Below are 22,985 nucleotides of genomic sequence, written 5' to 3'. Positions count from 1 at the left end.
TTTAAATAATAGTCATCCTGCCTTGAAGTGTAGTTATATCTTTGAACTCTTCATTTCAGCATGCATACTGTGGGTCAGATAGGCTGCCAGTTACCTTGACTATAAAGTTCCACAACAATGAATAGCATAGGTAAGTAATAAGTATTAATGCCAGTATATTCTAAGGGGCCATATAAAGAATATCTTCAAATTAAAAATGATAAATTCTGGCAGAAAAATAACCATGTGTGGTAAATGCTTTACATGCCATTCAATTTAATCTCAGTAATACATAGGAACTACCTTTCAGATTAGGTAGCTGAGACACATAAGTGGTTGATTTGTCCAGGGATCAGAGATAAGATATGGGCCCTATTCATTTCTAATAAATTATTGGTCAATTACTATACATATTTTCTACAAAATAGCCATAAGAGATGAAGCAGATTGTGAAAATTAGTGGTTGTACAGTGTTTTCCTCTAGTGTGGCCTTGTGTTTTGGACCAGTTCCTAGAATCAGAGTCAAAGCCCAAGCCTGTTTTAATGTCTGAATATGGGCTGCCATCAAATGGATTATTTAATTTGGTATTGCTAACCTCTGAAGTTGTACAGGAAGGGAAATAGTTTTATAGTTTCTTCCTCCTACAGGTCATAATTTAGTTGTGGACATCAGGATGTTTTTCTTGACTTATCTGATCCATATAGTTTTCCTTTGCACATCTGTTACATAAATTACTAAACTACTTCCTTGAAAAGTTGCCAGTTTGTCACACTAGTAGTGATCAAGGGGTGGTACATTTTGGAAAAAAAAATTAAATGACAGACTCTGAGGGGCAGAAATCCAACTACCATCCCAATTAAAGGTTTTGTGGTTTTTTTTTTTTTTTGGATCAATTCCTATATTTTTTTGAGGCATTGAAATAAAATTATATGTGGTTTCTAATGTGTTTCCCAAAAGACCATAAATATTTAATGATCTTTCGTATAAAATGAGGTATTTTAGTTACTGCTTCTGTTAAGTTTTTATCTTTTCAGTGATCAATTTATTTACACATTCTAGTCTGGTACAGAGTTTGCTATTTGAAACTAAATTTGGAATGTTGGTTTCTTTAACGACTTTGCCCTTTCCTGACCTTGAATTCTGCATAAACCATAGAATAATGATTTTTCTGTGTTTTTCTTTTGCGGGGGGAGGAAATTCATAAGATTTATTATTTCTACTGGTTACATGTTAGGACCATTTTACACTTAAATGATGAAAAAATCAGAAATCTCAGAAATATTAGATGTGGGTCTGGTTCGTTTTGGCTTATGCAAACTGATAATGAATACTGGAAATTTTCATGGAATGTTCGATAAATTTACTAAAGCAAGGAACTAAGTTATTTTTTTAACACTCATTGTGAAATTGTGTGGCTTTGGAGTGCTGGTTTTGAGCTTGTAATCTTTAGATAAAGATATCATTTGGAATACTGAAAATCTGTAATGGGTGTTTTTAGAGATTAAAAGAGAAAGTACGTTATAAATTGGTTAGTGTCAGTTACTGATAAAAGTTCTTAGATTAATTTTTTTTGCATTACATTTCCTACTGTTGTAACCATTCTTTCTAAAGTACAGTAGAGTCTTGATTTTTCTGTTCAGAGTTTTGAGTTTTTAAACTCTTCTTAAAGCGGATTTGTTAACAGGAAATAATGTTTAATTTTGTTATGATCCAAATCTGACTTGCATGTGTGGAAACTAGTCACTTAGCTAAGCTAAGTCAGTCACTGGTATCCATCTTGCAGCTCAGCTTTGTTGTGTTCCAACTCTCGGGCTGTGGTAACACCTTAGCTTTTTTGTGAAAAACGATTCACAGAAAGCCTGTGTTTAGTATTGGTATTGAATGTGGCAGAGCCTTATAAAATTCACAGACAGAAAATAGAAGTTTTATACATATTTAAAGAGGAACGCATTGGGTCTGGTGGTACCTTGGATTGACGACACAATCAAATCTATATGGAATCAGTAGAAGAAATTTATGGAACATGTTCTGCCATGCAAAAGTTGCTTACCTAAGAAATATAATTTGGTTAATTTAAATATTGGTTATCTTGTATTGAGGAAGTATAATATGCAGAGGATACTTTAATTCTTGATTGAATTTGGGAGATTGTCAAGAGTCTGCATTTTTATACACAAAGGTCTTCAGTTTATCTTTCAACAATGTTAGGGGTTTATTCTTATAGCTTCTTCTACCTTCAAAGTAATGCTTCATTTGTTCTCTGTTCATTCTACTCCCTGCCCTCCCCCCTCTCCCCACCATGCCACTGCAATGAAAAATACTTCTATAGAAAATAGTTTTGTAGAATTTATCCTTCCACTTTATCTGTACGTAGTACAAATGCAGTGTAAAATTTTGAGTTAAGATTGTAAGAATATTGAGCTGTATCTATCAACAGTGTTCAGTAATAGGAAAACACCACAGGTGATTAAAATTCTATACTTCAGTTTTCCAACCCCATAATAGTACTGGTCTGAACTGTTATTGAAATTGAAGGCCAGCATCACTCAGAATGCATCAAAGAATTTGGTGGTAGGATTGATGTGATAATAGCTTTTGATTAAAAAAGAGTATATAGTCCTTAATTTTCTTACAACTTAAAACAATTAGAATTTTTAAAAGTATATCAGGGGTACTTTTCTGTTAAAACTCAGTATTCAAAAAACGAAGATGATGGCATCCGGCCCCATCACTTCATGGCAGTTAGATGGGGAAACGATGGAAACTTTATTTTCTCGGGCTCCAAAATCACTGCAGATGGTGACTGCAGCCATGAAATTAAAAGATGCTTGCTCCTTGGAAAAACAGCTATGAAAAACCTAGACAGCATTTTAAAAAGCCAGAGATACTGCTTTGCCAACAAAGGTCCGTCTAGTCAAAGCTATGGTTTTTCCAGTAATCATGTATGGATGTAAGAGTTGGGCCATAAAGAAGGCTGAGCACCAAAGAATTGATGCTTTTGAACTGTGGTCTTGAGAGTCCCTTGGACTGCAAGATCAAACCAGTAAGTCCTACAGGAAATCAATCCTGAATGTTCATTGGAGCGACTGATGTTGAAGGTGAAACTCCAATACTTTGGCCACCTGATGCGAAGAACTGACTCATTGGAAAAGACCCTGATTCTGAGAAAGATTGAAGGTGGGAGGAGAAGGAGAAGACAGAGGATGAGATGGTTGGATGGCATCACTGACTTGATGGACATGAGTTTGAGCAAGCTGTGGGAGATAGTGAAGGACAAGGAAGCCTGGCATGCTGCAGTCCATGGGCTCACAACACAACTGAGCGGCTACCAACAACTTTTCTATTACCTACTACTATGTGGAGAGAGAATAATTAATATGGTGTTTTTGAGCATTAATACATTTTCCGTGGTTTTAATGTCATATAGGCAGGCTGCTTGAGTTTTAAACTTAGTTTTTCTGCCTGTGCCATATTTTTCAAATGTATTCAGTATCTGGCTATAGTATGATCTTCATAACTTGATCTTTAAGTATCCAGAATTATTTTAAAAGTTAGAAGCTTTAAAAATGATTATGGGACTCCCTTCCTCCCTCAATAAAACCTGATAAATTGCTATGTAATATTTATTTGGTTTTAATGTTTCTTGACTTTGAGAGCTAAAGAATGAGATATAATATTTCAGTGCCTATTATTCTTGTTGATTATTTTTAAAAGTAGCAGGTTAAATATTTTAGCATTTTAATGTTCTTCTGAAAAGTGAAAAGGAAAACAGAAGGTACATAATCAGCATAGTCCTCTGTGTAAATAAGTGATCATAAATAATATGCACATGAGCATATTGTCAGTACATATTTATAAGTGGAAGTGGATTGATATAAGGTCATTTTTTTTAAGTAGCTTGGTTAGTCTTTTCTGAAATCTTGTTACTGCAGGAGCATGGTTAAGAGAGCCTCAGATTTTAGATGTTTTCAGTCTCAGTTGTTTCCTATTTAAACTGATGTTTTCTTTACATTGCTTTTAAGAATATGTATGTTTAAGAGAGGGGTACATTGGTTTCCTCCTTTTTAACTGGTTAGTTTGTATTTAATTTTAGTAAAACCAAAGGAAATGTAATTTCCATGACCAAGAATATATTTTTTAAAATATTAATTCAGCATTCAGTTCTTTTTGTAGCATAACTTGTGATGTCATCTTACATATTAACTATATTAACTAGTAGACTTTTAGCTTAGGTGATATTATTAATTCTCTGATTCTGCAGCATTATGGCATAATAGGAAATGGGCTACATTTAATTAAAATTCAAAACCCTAACATCTATTGCTGTTTACTAGTCTTTTCATCCTGAGTGTAAGTTGATTTAAACTTCTCTACTAAGGAGATGCTATTAAATATTTTTCCCTTCCTCCTTTCTCAAATTTTTGAATTATTTTTTGGTAGAGGGACTTTTGCTAGTAATGGCAGCGCTGAAGAGAAAGTGGCAAGCATTGGCTTTGTTATTTTGTTACTTCTGTAGTTTTCAGTAGTTAACTTACTAGTTTTCTTATGGAGGGAGTACTGTAGTTTTTTTTCTTTGTTTTAGCATTATAGCTATTTTATAACTAAGATGCTATGTAATCAAACATGAAAATATCGGCTTTAGCAGCATTAATTCTTGTACTGAATCATTACTTGTGTTAGGACATTATTCATTGCTTTGTGTTTCCTTTTCAGATCCAGAAAGGGCTTTTTTTTTTTTTTTTTAAATGGGTAGCAAATACCCAACCAAGTAGATGAACCAATTTTCCCACCTCCCCTCCCTATTTCTATACATTAAGATTTTTTGATAAAAATGAGAGTTATGTATTTGTCAAATTTAGGAGTACTAGACTTCTTGGTTATTGACCATAAATTTGATACCATTCACAGGGACTGTAGTAACATCTAACTTGGCTTTAAAATATGAGTATTGAACCTGTAATTGTTCAGCTTGCAAGTAAGGATAATGTGGTGAAGACCATCATCCCCTGATGAAAAATGAATGTCACATGGTCCATTATCTAGCTTTTAGAGCAGGTATTCTTAAAATTATTTCCCTGCTATTTTGGTTAGAAACATTTTTAAAAAAGAACAGATTTTCCTGGCTTAAGTAACTTGTTACCTGAGAAAACTATCTTTTTTCAGTGTTTATTTTAAGAGTATGTTATTGTTTTTAGTAAGTTTTTAAAAGATTAGTATTTTAGAGGGAGCATTATAATTTTACCTATATCATAAAAGTATATTCTGAAATCTGTGGCATTAAGATTGAGAGGTCACTTTTAAATATAGATTTTAATGTCTAGAATCATTCTTCTCTAATACAGTTGTTTTTTTAAGCAAGTTAATTTCAATATTAGGTACCTAAGTTGATCCCTGTGGTTTTACACAGGTAGCATTTGGTATACATATTTTAGTATGTGTACATACATATGTGTAGTTATTAGTTTGCTGCAATTATTAGTCTGATGATAATAAGACATTCAGTTGAGTTCAGTTCAGTTCAGTCGCTCAGTCGGACATTGGAAGTACAAATAATACTCATTTGATATACCATGATGCTTATTTGCCTATTAATAGTTAAAATGTTGCTAATGATGATATAGTACTCATTTGTATTCTTAATGGCATTTTAATACTTTCCTCTTTGTTACAATATAATATTCATGGGGGAAATTTTGGAAAATACAGGAAAAAGAAAATAGTTTGAAGGAAAAAAAAAAACATTATTTAAAACCATTACTTTGAATGCTGTGTTTGTCTCGTCTCTACCTCTGTTTTTCTGACTCTCTTGTGTATGTAAGTGTGGATGTTTATATGAAAAAACACAAATTGAAAACCGTCTAATAGAAAATACTGTTAAATATTTTCTCCTGAATTCAGAATGAATAGTCTTTATAATAACTTTGAAACAAACAGTAGAAACTATTAAAAATATGGACCCATCTTATTTTATTTTTTTTTTAATGTAAAATTAAGCAGGCTAGGAAAAAGACTTTTTACTAAATCAATTTCAATTTTCATTATCCTTTGTTAGCATTTAGGACTGGATTATACCTATACTTACCTTTTCTCTTGGTTTGTAGTTTTGTTTTAGCAAAGAATATTCTTGAATTTTTGGCAGGAAAAAAATACCATAAGACTAAGTTTTTTCTTGTCTGTTATTTTACTGATTCTTCTTTAAGGACATTAGAAGAATCATTGACCATCTGTAGGTCAAAACTCCATTTTAGCTTTTACTTTCAACCAATTTTGCCTCTAAACCCTGGACCAAAACTATTACCAAGTAAAATAATGTGGTATTTTATCAGTAGTGACCAGTGAAATAAGCAGAAAATGAGGAATAAAGAGGAGGGCCAAAATGAACACTAATTATTTACAAATTGAGTAATTGAATGAATATTGACTGTGTTCATATAGCCATAGAAGCATATGTAGAGGACTTGAGGGTGTAACTTTTAGAAGTTCGCATTGAAAATCCAGTGATTGGGTGTAGTGCTGGACTGTTCAGAGTTAAGTACTCCTCTTGGGGACTGGTAGTCAGTCTTGTATCCTATTGCTGGGATGTTATAAGGAGCAAATGTGAAAGTGTGTACGTGGTTTGATTTCAATTGTGGGTTTTATCCTTATAAAAAGCAGTAGTTCTGTATTGCTTTAAGGTAAAAATCTTCAGCACATGAGCAGCTTCTTAATGTTCTTCACTCTGGTCATTCCCTGGTAATTTCCTGTAATTTTGTTTGCAGAGTGGATCCTCAACCTTTGTCTGAATTTTCTGTGTTTTAAAAAGCTGATGAGAGATCCCCCTCTAGTGTCTGAATTACCCATTCTTAAAACATTTATGTCAGTCATAAGTTTTAGGAATTAAGCTAGCTGTGTTTTCCTTTCACATCTGGACATGATTTTTTTTTTTAGCTTTTCATTTATGAGGGAAAGCGGGGACTTATTTTCCTTTCTTAAAAAGGTCGCTAGAATTATGGGCAGGGTGTGGATTGGGGGCAATAGAAAACATAGGACGGGAAGGATCAAAATGCTATTTTTACCTTTTTAGAAATAATTATTTTTAGGTAACCTGGAATAAGGCCAAACTATACACTGTTGTTTTGTTTTAGTTTACATTTGTTCCTGAATTAAGTGTAGCTTTAAAATACTTCTTTTGGAATTCTTCATTAGATCTTATCCTGAGTGGTTTCAGTTTCTGGAAAGCAGTGCTTTCATTGGAAAATGGTTTCAAAACAGAGCCTGATACTTTTCATGGAGTTTTCTAACTTTGTTACTTTTTGTTACTGTTGTTGCCATATTTTTCCATATTGTTGCCATTTTATACTGTGAGTATGTTCTACTGGCAAGTTGTCCTTTTACATAGTTCCCATTGTTTTTCAACCAAGGAAATAGGAGATTCTTAAGATATTGGCTCTCTGCCACCTCTTCCTCTTAAACACACAGCGCTCAAACACACAGGCCTTCAGTTAAGAATCTTGTGAAGGGTTAGGGAAACAGGACCTTTCTCATTTGACCCATGGGCTTTTGTAACTTGAACAAGGAAAGTAGTGTTCTGAAAGCTGCAGCATTTATGAAGGCTCTTGTAAAAATATTTCATGTACATGGACTAGAGATTAACTCTTTTCATCTCGTTCTTCAACAAATTAAACAGTGCAAACAGTTTCAAGTGCTTTCTTCGTCATGAAATGCTTGGATGAATTATAATCCTAATTGCTATTGTTCATTCCCATGCTGCATTTTGACACTATTAACTGCCTAACGCATGCATTCTTCAACCAGTAAGCATTTTGAAATCTGTTATTTTGTGGCATCTTAAATTGCAGATATGCCATTGGCTGCCTTGATTTTATTTTGGTTCCACTGTTAGCAAAAATTAGGAAAAAAGTTATCTCTATATTTATACATAAAATTGCCAGTAGAATGATCACTGGGTTTTTATAAAAGTCCATTCACTAATAGTCTTAAATTTTAAAGAGGCAGTAGAGGCCATGGATTTATTTTAGTGCTAGGGAAATAATTTGTATTCATGTTATCAAACCAGTGTGGCTTTCTCTAAGATTTGAAAGAAAGTAATAAATTTCATTTTTCTACTTTAATAGAACTGAATTCTGAATGTAAACCTAGAAGCCAGATTAGTTTTGTGATTTGACAAGTCATTTATGCATAATGGTTCCTTTAAGATTTGAACTAATACTGTTTATTAATTGAAGTATTTGTAATAAATTTGAAGTTTATATGTGAGAGATTTGAGTGCCAGTTATTAACAAACCTTCATTACTTAAAACAGAACTTTTTTGATAACTGAAAAACCATATAACAAAAGTGGGGTAGATATAACTAATGTCATTGTCACATCATGTTTAGTTGTTCAGTTGTGTCTGATTCTTTGTGACCCCATGGACTATAGCCTACCAAGCCCCTCTGTGATGGGAATCGTTTCTCCAAGGCAGGAATACTGGAGTCGGTAGCCATTCCCTTCTCCGGGGAATCTTCCCAACCTAGTCTTCGAACTAGGGTCTCCTGCATCACAGGCAGCTTCTTTACCATCTGAGCCATCAGGGAAGCCCATAACAGTTAGCAATTTCTCACTTTTTGACTATTGCTAAAACTCAGTTTTAAGTGGACGAATTACCAAATTCACAGGCATCTGATACAATAATTTTTTCTGTAATAATTGGAGCTCTCTATGTCAAATGAGCACTACTACAGTATGTCACATTCTTAAAGTATTTATTCCTCAGAATGTCTTTGAATTCTTAAATCCATATAAGCATGAGAAATTCTTTTTTAACAACCAGATGTTTTGCCATCTCATATCTTAATTGTAAGGTGCTTTTTTCAATGGTAGTTCCTTATTATAAAAATATTACTTAATATTTTAAAATTCTAATGGGGATATTAGCTAGATACTGTACCGTGGTATACCATTTGATATGTTACTCTTTGAGGTAGTAAATAGTATTCCTCCTTATTCCCATTTTTACGTTTAAGGAAACAGTAAGAGAAGTAAAATAATTTTGCTAAAGATCACAAAGTAATTGTAGTCAGATCTCTCTGACTCCTAGAACCCATGTTTTGGACCACTGATGAAGTCTTAAGTGAAAATTAAATACATTGTCATATAATCCTCTGATGGAATATTATGTAGCCATTAAAAGTAAGAGTTACAGTGACATAGAAAATGTATGTGGTACAGTAAATGAAAAAAGGCAAGGATTACAGTTAAAATCCATCGTGATTCTAGACATCTTTAGTGTTTGATATTTTATTGTGTTTTAATTTAAATACAGTATAAATAACATTCAGCTTCTATATAATTTTGCTTATTAACTTAAAGAATTTCTGTAAACAGGGGACCTAAGACTGAATGTAAACCAGGTCTGGTCAGCAAACTGACAGGTTAGTTTTATAATAGACTTTAGCATGTTCAATTTCCTTTTTAATTTGACCTAAAGCCATTTTTTACTGGACTTATGCCAGCTCTAATGTAATCTCTCATTTATATTCTTGAAGGCTAATGGAATAGTAAAATCTTCCTAAAGATAACTTAAATGTGTTATATAGTGTCCTAAGGGTAGCTTTTGCACAAAAGATGTTTTCTTTCCCACCCTGTAGAGGTATCTCATTAGGACACCCAGTAGTGTCATTATTAAGTTTTCATGTGTTTCTCAGTTTTGATGCTAATCTTTGTGTGTATGTGCATGCATTTTTTTTGTCTTCAGCACCAATGTGGTTATGAATTATTCAGAGATCGAGTCTAAGGTTCGAGAAGCAACGAATGACGATCCTTGGGGACCTTCTGGGCAACTCATGGGAGAGATTGCCAAGTAAGTGATAATTTGACTCAGCGGTGCAGAAAGAATGCAACTATCTTTACCCAGAAACGTGAAATTTGCTTTCAGTTTTAAACTGTTCAACTACCAGATACAATAAATTTTGCATATAATCGTTCAGATATCAGTGCAGGAAATTTTATGAGGATCCATTCCTCCTAAATATTAGCTCAATAAAGTAAACAAAATTTTTCTTTTTCAATGAAGTTTAGAGACTTTCTGTAGCTTAACTATGTAAAATTTTGACAAATGCATATAAAATGACTTAAAACTAGGAAAATTTCTTCCTGACAAACAACTGGCTGACTATGCCACTGAATGAAGGGCTTATGAAATATGATATTAGTGTGATTTATGTGCTAGATACTATATAAAATAGACATTTTTAAGGTACCATATCTAAATTTTTTTTAAATTAAACTTATTTTTTAAAGCTCTTTAGGAAAATACAGTAACTTAGAACAAGCCTGCCATCTACTGTCAAATCAACATACTACAAACTCTTGAGGAAAACTGTTCTTTTTTCAGGGCTACCTTTATGTATGAACAATTTCCAGAACTTATGAACATGCTTTGGTCACGAATGTTAAAAGACAACAAAAAAAATTGGAGAAGAGTTTATAAGGTATGGGTATTAGTCTGTATTTGTTATTTGACATGTAGAAGACATGAAATTTTAAAGTGTACGTACATAAGTGATTATGATAGACATTGAATCCTAGAATAGAATATTCTAAAACAGATAAAAAATTGATTTGCTATTTGAGTTGTATTTTTTAATCACCATAAACAGCTATTCATATATTTGTGCATATCGAAAGTAATGAATCTATAGTAGTACCTATGTTTAGTGTTGGAGCATTTAAGATAAAACCACCCTCTAATATCATTTGTCATCTCTACATAAAAATTTTCTAGTAGTATTACAGTATTGTGCACCAGAAATGTGTTATTTTTAAATATAATAAATTCTAAATCATTAAAATTCTAACATTTTAAAACTTACAGATATGTACTCTTCTGTTAGATTCCTTTCATTTAATTCTGATCTCATCATATAGTGTAGAATTCTAAACAAGATAGTAATCGGTTCTTCCACCTCCACTATATTTTCTTGCTGCTTGGAAGGTTTTTTTATGCTTTCCAAAATGTCATTATAATGTTCATATATGAAACTTTAAAAATAACATTTCTGGCTTTCAGTGTTAAAAATTAGTGGCTTTATTTAGTTTCATGTTTTTGATGTTGTTTGTTTCTGAAAACATTTACTGTCATTTCTTTAGCTTGTACAGTAGTAATGATGAAATAGTTTAAATTCCTATAAATTAATTTTTTATAATTAGGGGGTTTTGTTTTAATAATTCTAGAGTAAACTACTTTTTTAAAGAATAAATTCCTGCTCAGATGAAGGTTTTTTGTCCCTCAGTTCTCCAGCCTAACTAGATTTTCATAGGTCTAATCATCTTTATGTGAGGTTTATTCCAAACAAAGTTCAGAATTCATAATTCAGTGATTTTTTAGTGCATTCACAAAGTTGTGCATTGCTACTACTGTCTAAATCAGAACATTTTTCATCACCTCAAAAAGAAATTCTTAATGTTTTTTTCTCATATTTGTTGACAGTAAGTTTTTTAAACAAAAGCCACATCACAAACCTCCCAAGTTAAATTTTATCTGGGAAAAGTGCTCTGAGATCATATAATTACCAAATAATTATTTTCTTTAATGTTTCTAACAGTAAAACTGAATCAGCTTTCTAAAAGCTTAGTGTTCATTTATATCATACATTCAGATTTTTCCTAACATCTTTTTCCTAAAAGATTAATTTTTTTAATCTTTTGACACATGTATCCAGTGGACAGTTTATAATTATTTATTATGCTTGGTGTAAGAGGAACTCTAAATTGAAAATACGAGGTTTTAAACATACTTAAAGTCTAATGTATGGTAAAGAATGCCCTCCCCCCCCACACACACATACAGATTATTTATTTGCTGTTAATTTTTTTTTTTTTTTTTTTAAGCTATTTACCAGAGCTCTACCAGAATTTATTTCGTTAAATCATTTGGTGCTTTGTATTTTTACAGTCATTGCTGCTCCTAGCTTACCTCATAAGGAATGGATCAGAGCGTGTTGTTACAAGTGCCAGAGAACACATTTATGATTTGCGATCCCTGGAAAATTACCACTTTGTAGGTGAGCAATAGAAAAACCTTATAAGCAAATTAAAACAGTAGTTGGAGTTGTCAGTCACCTGAACCAGCTTAGAAGCTTCTCTGCTCTAATTAGAATGTGACTGTTGCTGGTTGTGTGACGAGTGCAGAATCCAAGACGTGGGGCCCTAGAGTATTAATTAGTGAAGACAAGAACTTGCAGAAAAGACTGGCTAATAACAACAGAACCAACACAACATGAGTGTTCGGGTTTATATTAAAATATGCACTGGAGACTGGTCCCCTGTGGTGTCCATAAAGGAATAGCTTTAATCATATGGGAAGAAAAGGTTAGAGCTCCAAAACACACACATCTGTTTGAAGCTGGGGTTTTTTTCCTCCCACCAAATAATATTTACTGTGCAAAGGCAGCAAGGCCAGAGTGTGTTTTGAATGTGAAAGAGGATACAGAATGAACCACATTTCATTTTGTAGTGTACCCCAGTTGAAAGCACTTTAAAATTTCAGTTTTTCAGCTATACTAAATCCTGGTAATTCGTGTTTTTAAACTTGTATTGGGGAGAGGAAGGCACTTAGGTGCTTTTCAGTCATTAAAATGTAGATTTTGTTTTGTTAAAATACTATAGAAAGAGAAAATAACATTTTTGGATATTAGTCCATTTTTGTATGATTATTGTTAGTAATCCTTTTTAGTGGATCTTTAATTGATTTTGCATGGCACCGTTATCTGTGGTCCTTTTTAGTTCATTTCTGCAAGCTCTTATAAGCCAGAATTGCATCTCAAGATTTAGGATTTGATGAGGAAATGACAAAATTCAGTAACACAGTTTGCCTCTTTTTATTAATTTAAAAATATTGAAGGTGGTTTCTTACTTTGAAATTTTCATGTCTTTGTGTGTGTGTTAAAAGGTTTAATACATATTAACTGAATTCTTAAGGTTTTGTTTCTCCCTTACCATCCTCACAGATGAGCATGGCAAGGATCAAGGTATAAATATTCGCCAGAAGGTGAAAGAATTGGTTGAATTTGCCCAGGATGATGACAGGCTTCGTGAAGAGCGAAAGAAAGCCAAGAAGAACAAAGACAAATATGTTGGGGTTTCCTCAGACAGTGTTGGAGGATTCAGATACAGTGAGTATCAAAGACAGATTAGCACCTGAACTTCAGTTTAGCTTCTTGGGTATATTTTAAGAATCACGGAAGACAAAAATGCTATTTTGAATATATATGATACTAAGACATATGTAATACTCATTTTGTTTGCTTTGGATCCTGTGAATCTGTTTTTTTACTTTTGTGGTTCAAGAGTATGATTTTAATCATTAAGCATTATTGAATGACCAAACTTTGAGTTGACATACAAAGAATAAAATAGATATATGTCCTTTCCTCTTCGAGTTCCCATTCTAAGAAGAAAAGGATTCCTCTAACTTAACCATTTAGAGCAATTAAAAAAGTTTGATCAGGAGATTCATCCTGCTAATTCGAAACCAGTTTAGTTATATTTTTGGCTAAAAATAGAGCTGCAAGTTAGTCCATCCTTAATTCCCTCCCTTAATTAAGCACTGTGTTAATTTGATGTAGAAAAAGGTAATGATACCATCAGTTTTTCATCTAGGCCTGTCAGATATATGTTCTTAATATATTTAAGGACAGCTAGAACATTAATCTCTCATGTTTATTTTTAATGTATAATATAGTTTTCCTAAAATAGGTCACTAGGTAGGTGCTTGAAACAGATACAGAAAGTAAGAACTCTGTTTCACAGTATGTTCCTTTGGACTCGTTCTGTCTTCTGTGAATGCTGACAGTCCCTTGCCATTTTGTGTAAGGGACTGGCCGGTGCTTTGTATACTTAGCAGCTGCATATTGGAACTCTCTAACCACCCACAACCATAGCTGTTTTTTATATTTGAATTTCACTGAGATCTCGTGATTCTTCATTGTAAACATGTAAAAATCTTCTATTTCTTACTTTGTATCTATAAAATATCTTCACTCTTTTGCTCCTCTGCTTTTCTTGCATTAAAGAAAAAGTACTGCAGTTAATAGGCTAATGTTTCTAATGGCAGAAAGATTCCTTTTATGTCTCATATCACATACTAGTCAGTCCTTGAATTGGCAAAAATGTTACTCTTAAATTACATAAATATGTTTTGGAGTTCTTGTTTAGGGAAGTAAGAAGTCTTTTATTTTTTACCCACGTATTCAATAGATATTATTTAGATTTTTCAAGGTAGCTTTAGCAGATCAATGTGGTTTTTAGCAGAAATAGCTATTTGCTGCTCATTCTACTTGCTAGTAGTCCTTTTTAAAATCAGTGCAATATATAATTAGATGCATTTAGACAATTGAATAAGTGAATAAATAGTTCAGAGTGAATTAATTACAGCATTTGCATTAGAGATAGAATTCAGTGTCCTGTGTATCTGCATTGGTTTCTTTTATACGTTGTTTTTAATGCTATATGTATTATTCAGAGACTTAAGTAGTCAACTTTAACTATTTTACATGGTTTTCATTTTGACATTAAAAAATGTCTTGCCAATATGCAGTCTCTTTGACACTTTCTTAGTATGATGTTTACCATGCTAATCAGTTTAGTTTTCATGTGCTTTTTTCATTTTTTCCTATAAACTTGTTTTTTTCAACGCCTAGTTCATCACATTGTTACTGAAGTGTACATATACATTGTTGGAAAGCTACTCACTTTTACAATGCCATCCTGGCTTAAATTTTGTTCAGAAAACTTTTTGTCATGTTCTCTATTTAGTAGACATATTTTTAAATCCTCAAACTCGTACAGAAAATTTTGCTCTGTAGTTTTACTTAGTAATTCAACAAAATGGTTTTGTTCAATCTCCAGTGGGCATGTATGCCATCCGAACTTGTTAACCAACTTTTAAGATAAAAGCTCAATTATCCACCTTTTGATTATTTTGCTGTTTCTCATTGGTCTTTCCTTTTTCTCTGCACCCTGCTTAGTTTTCAGTCTTTTCTTCTTTTTAACCTCACGTGATTTCTCTGACATTTTACTCTTGGCTCTTAAGTTTGGACATGGAAATGGAAAAGGTTCCACTTAGTGCCTGCAATTCCTATCTCTTCTCTAGGTCTTCAAGGACAAGGACTAGAACAGATTTGGGAGCTTTTTTCCACTGCCAATGATCTACTGACTCAATTCACAAATTCACACAGAGAGTCCCTAGGTTTTGCCAGTCCCAGCATATGTTTGGACTTGGTGTTTGAATAGATCATCACTATTCTGAACCACTTGAGCATATTTCATCATTCTAGTCTGTATAGTTTTTGGTAGTTAGAATATTATTTTCTCTTTACAATAATTGAAAGGTGCTTTCCCAGGTGATGAAAGACATTTATTTTTCTAGTTTGATAGTTAAGAATGACAGTTATGAGTCTTTACACTATTGAGATATGTAGCATTCAGAATAGTGTTTCCTATAGTTTGTGTCTTTTAAGAGATTGTTGCTGTCCTGATACTTTTCTAATAATTGAAAAACCATTAAGAGATGAGAATGAAATATAATGCAGTAAGCGACTTCTGTAAAAATAAAAAGATTTCAGGACTTCCCAGGCAGTCCAGTGGTTAAGACTCTGCACTTCCATTGTAGGAGTGCAGGTTCCATCCCTGGTCAGGGAACTAAGATCCCATGTGCCTCATGGCCTAAACAAACAAAAAACCCCGCAAAACCACATAAAACCAAAAAGATTTCCATTTCTCTTTTGCTTATACATCCTGTTTTGGTTTTTGTGTTTTCTTCTACTCCTTTCAACAGCCCTTAAGAACTTCTGGATATGCTGTGCTTTGCATTAAGGTTGTATAAGTTTTCATAAACAAAAGCTTTTGAATCTGCATTCCTGCCACTTAATGACTGGCACTCCATGCTGTGCCTTGCTGTAATTGTGTTGATTCAGCACTGTGGGAGCTTTCTGTTTTCCTTTGAAAACTATTTTATTATGAGGAAAAGCTTCAGAAATAAGGACTATAGACCCTTTTTGAATTTAATGTCCTTAGAATCGCTTCTCTTTTTAATGCTTTATATAGGTGAAAGATATGATCCTGAGCCCAAATCAAAATGGGATGAGGAGTGGGATAAAAACAAGAGTGCTTTTCCATTCAGTGATAAATTAGGTGAACTGAGTGATAAAATTGGAAGCACAATTGATGACACCATCAGCAAGTTCCGGAGGAAAGATAGAGAAGACTCTCCAGAAAGATGCAGGTATTAACACTTTGTCTCCTGGGTCTCTCGGAAAGGGTACTAAATTTATGCAGTTGGGTCTTGGGTTTTTTTGTTTGAGTGTTGGCATTATCTGAAATTCAGCTTTTATTGTTTGTTTATTTAATGGATTTTATTTTTTAGAGCATTTTTAGTTTTATAGAAAAATCGTGCCTAAAGTACAGGGAGCTGCCACATAACCCCACCTCTCTGAGTACAAGCGTGTGTTCACACACACTTTCTTCTGTTACTGACATCTTGCATTCATGTGTACATTTATTAACAATTGATAACCAGTATTGTTAACTAAACTCTTCAGTTTGCATTAGGGTTCACTGTGTTGTACAGTTGACAGATGCATAGTGTCCACCATTACAGAACCACACAGAGTAGTTTCACTCCCCTAAAAGTGCTTGTGTGAAAATATGGAATAGTCTGTGAACTGTTGTCCTTGCATAGGGACATACTAGTCTAGTTCCCCAACCAGGGACTGAACCCAGGCCATGGCAGTGAAAGTGCCGAGTCCTAACCACTGGATGACCAGGCAGTTCCCAGGGCGTGCAAATTTTCTCTGTATTGTTCCAGTTTCTGTATATGCTTTTTTATGCATATAGTGTGTGTGTGTGGGTGTATGTATACACATACATACATAATATATACAGTATAGCTGTTTATAAGATGGTAGATCAGACATTGTTTGCACTTAGTATTGGCACATTTTCCTTGTCTGTGTCCATTTATTTCTAAATTTGATCACATTTCGTATATGTTTTTATTCAGGCTGTTTAATTAGATTTTTTTTTTCCAGTAAGAACTTTGATGGTTTATTTTGTACTTGAGCATCTGATGATCCAGGGACCTAAGGTATTGCTGAGGGATAATGAAGTTTAGTATATTAGGTTTAAAACAGAAGTTAAGGGGGTTGAAATTTTAATTCTTTCTGTGACACTTCATTTAGATTCTGTGTCACTGTATACCAGAAAAAAAATCCAGATTGATTTTTGAGCTAAAATATTTTCACATATCACCTGTATTTTTATAGATTTTATTTTCTGATGATGGGGTATTCGTATTTAGTTTCACATAGAATAGTACTTGGAACTTTTTAGCATTCAGTTTTTGTTCTTACCTATCAGTATAGGTATTAATTAGTCTTTCTGCCAGTTAAGAGGGTAAAATATATAGCATTTAATCTGCAAAGCAAGTTTTATAAGATCTTTGTCATTAGTGTCTCACCGTATTGCTAGTAGATAGTCTAGAGCAAGGATTTTACCCTTATTTTTTGGAAGTAAAACCTGAGGCCCAATCATCTGTGTGGAACTTGCCTATAGTTATACAGAGATGCAACCACAACTTCAAGTGAGTTCATCTAACTTAAGTACCATCTCTTTTTCTCTTATTAAAAAAACTCTTTGACAGTTCAGATTAGGGGTTGTGGAAAAGAAATAAAAATACAGTTTTGAAACTATTAAGGTTCATCTATGGAATTCCTGTCTATTTATGGAATATGGTCTTTGAAGAACCAGAATTTATTTTTAATAGTTTGAATATATTTTACAACTAGATTTCTAGCTCTTTTATACTTAAAGTATATGCATATAGTAATAATAAATAGTTGAACTTTGGAAAATGATGCCTACTTCAAATACTCTGGTATTTTTCCCTCATTAGTGTTCTTGTGGCCTTAGCGTTTACATTTTTGGTTTGATTTAGAAAACATAATGGCCACATATTCTCTTGTTATATCCTGAAGAAGTATGGCAATCAGGTAGGTAGGCTGGTTAGAGATCTAACTACGTACATTCTCGTTCTATTAACTTTCTCTTTGCCCTCCACACTCAATTTTTCTTTGTTTTTGTCTTCCTGTTCTTTTTTTTTTCTTCCTGTTTCTCCCTTGATTTTTTTTCCCCCTACATTTGCCTCTAAGACAGGATCAGGATCTGTAAGAGTTCCTAAATCTTTTAAATAGAGTATTCAGATTTAAAAGAGTGAAAATTCAGTGTGTTGTTTGTTTTAGTAACTAAAGAGCACGCTAGGGACTTTATTTCTTGGAGTATTTGTGAGAGAAGAATGGATTTTTAGACAAAGTTGCATGGGACCTCTTTGGCATGTTATCAGAATTTCAGACTTTTCATTCATCATTATATTTAGAAATTCTTGAACACTGATCATATATGAAGCTTCCATTTCATTGTGTGCTAGTCAGGTTTTTGTTCTCAACTTGTAAAGAAGTTATCTTGCTCTGGAATCAAATTGAACATGAGAAAGGTAAGAAATTTCAGTTTTAGATACAGGATTGATGATGGGAATCTTCAGGTCATTTGTTGCTAAGAAGGTAGTGACAAGGGCTTTTGAATACTTAATCAGAACTAGTAGATTCCTTAAAATGCTTGTAGATAAAAATACATTTAACCCCTTTACTCAGTGTGGGAAGTCATTCTTCTTGATTCTTGATTTATACAGGCTCCAAATTGATTTATATTTAAGTAGAAATTGCTTTAGTCTTAGTTAATTTGCATCAGTAATAATACTCATAATTTTAAGGAGAATTTTAAGTATTTTATTTCAGAATATTTATAATTTAAACCACCTACTCTAAAATTAAGAAATAAAGGTAATGGAACATATTTCAGGTAATTTCTCTCTCTGTCTTACTTGCAACAGAAAAAACCCCTCAATACATCATTACTGGAGAATACATTATTGCTGACATTTTTAATTTGTGGCATATGAAATATGCATTTTTTACTCATTCTGCATTTTTATTTTATGTTTTTACTTTCACACTGTTAAGGAAAATAATTTTTTTTTTAATATGCCCAAAAAAGAATTATTTCAAAACATTTAAAATACATTTAAATTTTCTGTAGAACAGTTTTCATAGTTTTGTAAAAGTTTGATCTCCTGATTCTATATATAGTAAATTAGAGCACAGTTGTTGTAAAGTGCATTATCTCCTGTTTCTGCATTTACAGATGAGAGTTTAATCATTTGAATTCAGATAGGATGATATTTAGAAGATATCCATTGAAATTATAATTATATATTTGCTTAGTATATGGGAGTCACTGACAGAATTATGTTATATAAATGAAACTGTAGTTGTTGCACAAAATCCATTTCAAAAAAATGTACCTTGCAGTTGTTTGAGCTCCCAGGGTCTCATTAGTTGATTCTGATATGATAATAATTCAGCTAATTTATTTTTTAATTAAACTTTAAATCTATTATAAATAAGCACCTGAATTATTTCAGGCCTTTTTATTTGTACACATTTATGTAAATGCTTTTTTGTAGCAGTGTTTTAGTCTTACCTGGGGAATTTGATGGATTCCCACTTCCCCTCCCCAGGGCACAGATATCATATTCAGATAGCTTAGATAACATTGTCTTGATCACTGTCAAGTAAGTCAAAGTACAGAATTTTGGAGTGACTGCATTTGAAATTCTTTACCTCAAATCACTGAAGGCTCCATTTAAAAATAATCTCTTGTCTTATTATTTTCCTTCATTTTTAATATCTTTTAGTGACAGTGATGAGGAAAAGAAAGCAAGAAGAGGCAGATCTCCCAAAGGTGAATTCAAAGATGAAGAGGAGACTGTGACGACAAAGCATATCCATATCACACAGGCCACAGAGACCACCACCACAAGACACAAGCGCACAGCAAATCCTTCCAAAACCATTGATCTTGGCGCAGCAGCACATTACACGGGGGACAAAGCAAGTCCAGATCAGAATGCTTCAACTCATACACCTCAGTCTTCACTTAAGGTGCGAATGGCACAAGTTTACACATTATACACAATTTTAGTCTTAAAAATTTACTTTTAGATTTATTGCATTAGTAGTCTCAGGCATTTCTAGGTAATCTTATTAATTATAGATCATCTGGCATATATTACTCAGTCATTAATAATAAGAAATCTCTTTGGAGGAAGAAACCTGTCCAGTTGCTGAATGATTATCTATGCACTTTCTGTGGAAATAGTAATGACACTCTTGGTTCATTTGGGAAAAGTTGTGAATCAGAATGTAGTGCCTTTATTTCGTACTAGACACTACCACTGTATGAAGTGCCAGATTCATTAAGGAAAATATGGTAGTGTTTGGAAGTTGTAAGCAATGACAATGTGTATATATGACAAGTTAATATATAGGGGAAATGGTCTTGTTTAATACAGGGATGGTGCCTGTGATGGGAGGTTAATTTGCCTTGTGGTCAGTATTGATTAGTGGCAGCATTACTTCATGTACCATCATCATTTTTTTTTCCAGCAAAGAAATGAAATCCACTTGCCAGATACCTGACTGCAAGCTAGTCTTTTGGGCAGAAATCTGCCAAAGAGGGAGGTTTACCCCAAAAGGCTAAAGAGTTGTTTTGTTACTGTACCCCTACTAGTGTTCTCACAGTTTGTACCTGCTCATCAAGTGTAGCCTATGGAAAATATTTTGCTAATGTATTCTGTGAATTGCAGGTGACTCTAAAAATAAAGCTAGTCCTACTTAGTGGCAAGAACTGTGTCAACTTTTCCCAAATATTTTCTGGTGTTTCACTCATGTTGTCCTCTTTATAGATTTGATGAAAACCTCAAAATTCAAAATTATAACTCAACTTTAGTTGCAGTTAAAATGGGGAAATGGCGCTGTTATTTCTTTGTGTGTTAGCTTTCCCCTGCTGTAGATACAGTTAGTTTACTGATGACTCTCTAAGATTTGGTAGTCATAATTAAAACCCAGATACATGATGGTTGTCATATGGAGAATTCATTTAAGGTTGCATGAGGAAAATCATTCAATCTGTATATGCTTTTAAAACAGTAAACTGAAACTTTTTTCATCTTAAAAGATTTTAATATTAATTTGTAGTACAGCCTGAATGTATGTCACACCAAAAATATTTTATATTTGTAGTATATATGCTTTTTGACTTTCTTTTACTGCTGAACAGATGTCTTGAACTCTGAAGTTCTTGAAAAGTTACTCAGCCACTTCAGATATCTTTCAATCTCAAGGACTTTTTGAACCACAGTATACAGTGTTTTAATCTTCGAACCTCAAATTAATATGCCTACTTATTTATAGTATTTCCCTATTGCTAGCACTTTTGTTCTAATTTAGTGTGTTTATATTGAAAATATTGGACCTGTGTATTAGAGTGTTTAGGACTATGGAGAAGAGAGAAATTACAACTCTAGCCCCACAGTTTGGAAACTAAATATAAAACATATGTCAAGGTATATCACACCAATATAGAATTATACTGACAAATATGATATACAAACAGTGTTGCTAAACTTCACAGAATCATAAAATTGTAGAGCTGGATAGGATCTTGGCCTCCAATCCAGTAGATCTCAGACCTTCTTACACATTGAAATTACCAAGGGAGCTTTGTAAGACTTTACAGACCAGGATCCCACCCTGGGCAATTACTATTCAGCATATTGTATATATATGTGTATATGTATATATGCGTATAAAATGTGTGTGTGTGTGCTTCTCAAATGATTCTGCGTTAATATTTGAGTGGGATCTGGAAGATACGTTTTCTCATAGTGAAATACAGTAAGAAAAGAATTGAGAAAGTAATCCAGGATTAGTGGACATGCCAAACTCATCTGATTTCGGAAAAGAAAGGAGTTAGGGGAAAGAGGAGTGTGGATAAGTTAGGAATAGAATTACTTAAAAATATCTCTTTAAAGGGATTCAAGTTCACTTTTCTTTTTTCAGAAAAGGAAATCTGCCTTTATTCAGATAATTACAGGTTTTTGTGTCTAAGTTGAGAATTGGAGATGAGTAGAGCAGATTTTTTTTTTTAAGTGGTAGAAATTTGTTTCCTAAGCTTATTAGTTCTGTGTGTGTTTCCAGACTTCAGTGCCTAGCAGCAAGTCATCTGGTGACCTTGTCGATCTGTTTGACGGCACCAGCCAATCAACAGGTAAGCTTCGACATTGGCTTTTGGTTGGTTTCAGAGTAATTTTTTTTAATGGCAAATAAGAGATGGAATGAAAATTTCTAAAAAATTTTTCTTACAGTAGATTTACTTTTAAAGTGAAATTAATAAGCCTTAAGTATTATTTAGGAGGAAATATTTAATTGCCTAAAATAAGGAAAACGAGTACTTAAGTATTTGATAATTCAGTAATCTCTCAATTTCCTTAGAACTGAGTATTTGGGGTCCCTTTACTTTCTCTATAAGTGAAATATATTGCTCTTCCCATTTCACTGTCTTTTCATATTCTGAAATTAGCCATGCCTAGAGTTCATTTCAGAGAAGGCAATGGCACCCCACTCCAGTACTCTTGCCTGGAAAATCCCATGGATGGAGGAGCCTCATAGGCTGCAGTCCATGGGGTCGCCAAGAGTTGGACATGACTGAGTGACTTCACTTTCACTTTTCACTTTGATGCATTGGAGAAGGAAATGGCAACCCACTCCAGTGTTCTTGCCTAGAGAATCCCAGGGACGGGGGAGCCTGGTGGGCTGCCGTCTATGGGGTCACACAGAGTCGGACACGACTGATGTGACTTAGCAGCAGCAACAGAGTTCATTTACACTTTTCATTCATTTATTCAGTAAACATTTATTGAGCCAGACACTGGCCTGGGTGCTTGAGGTATTGATATAATGCTTAGTAAAGGGTCACAAATAGTTACACATATATAGAGGAAAAGGGCATTCTGTGAAAGTGTGTAACTATCTACCTTACATATTTTAAGAGGGCTATATCAAAAGAATA

The 22,985-nt window shown here is 33.4% G+C and overlaps 1 protein-coding gene across 3 annotated transcripts in view; it reads left to right on the top strand.

The window, feature by feature from the left end:
• The window catches only part of CLINT1 (clathrin interactor 1), a 57,544-nt gene that overhangs the window by 20,325 nt on the left and 14,234 nt on the right, over positions 1-22,985 (top strand). For 2 of the 3 annotated variants that reach the window (XM_055560686.1, XM_055560685.1), the window contains exons 2-8: positions 9,718-9,822; positions 10,357-10,453; positions 11,917-12,025; positions 12,971-13,135; positions 16,068-16,245; positions 19,771-20,017; positions 22,115-22,184. In XM_055560686.1, coding sequence (XP_055416661.1) covers positions 9,718-9,822; positions 10,357-10,453; positions 11,917-12,025; positions 12,971-13,135; positions 16,068-16,245; positions 19,771-20,017; positions 22,115-22,184 — 971 coding nt within the window. Of the gene's footprint in view, positions 1-9,347; positions 9,395-9,717; positions 9,823-10,356; positions 10,454-11,916; positions 12,026-12,970; positions 13,136-16,067; positions 16,246-19,770; positions 20,018-22,114; positions 22,185-22,985 lie in introns of all 3 variants that reach the window. The other variant, XM_055560687.1, reaches the window with a different exon arrangement.

This window comes from Bubalus kerabau, chromosome 1, assembly GCF_029407905.1.
Source record: "Bubalus kerabau isolate K-KA32 ecotype Philippines breed swamp buffalo chromosome 1, PCC_UOA_SB_1v2, whole genome shotgun sequence".
Classification (NCBI taxonomy): Eukaryota; Metazoa; Chordata; class Mammalia; order Artiodactyla; family Bovidae; genus Bubalus; species Bubalus kerabau.
This window is presented reverse-complemented; position numbering and strand designations above follow the sequence as displayed.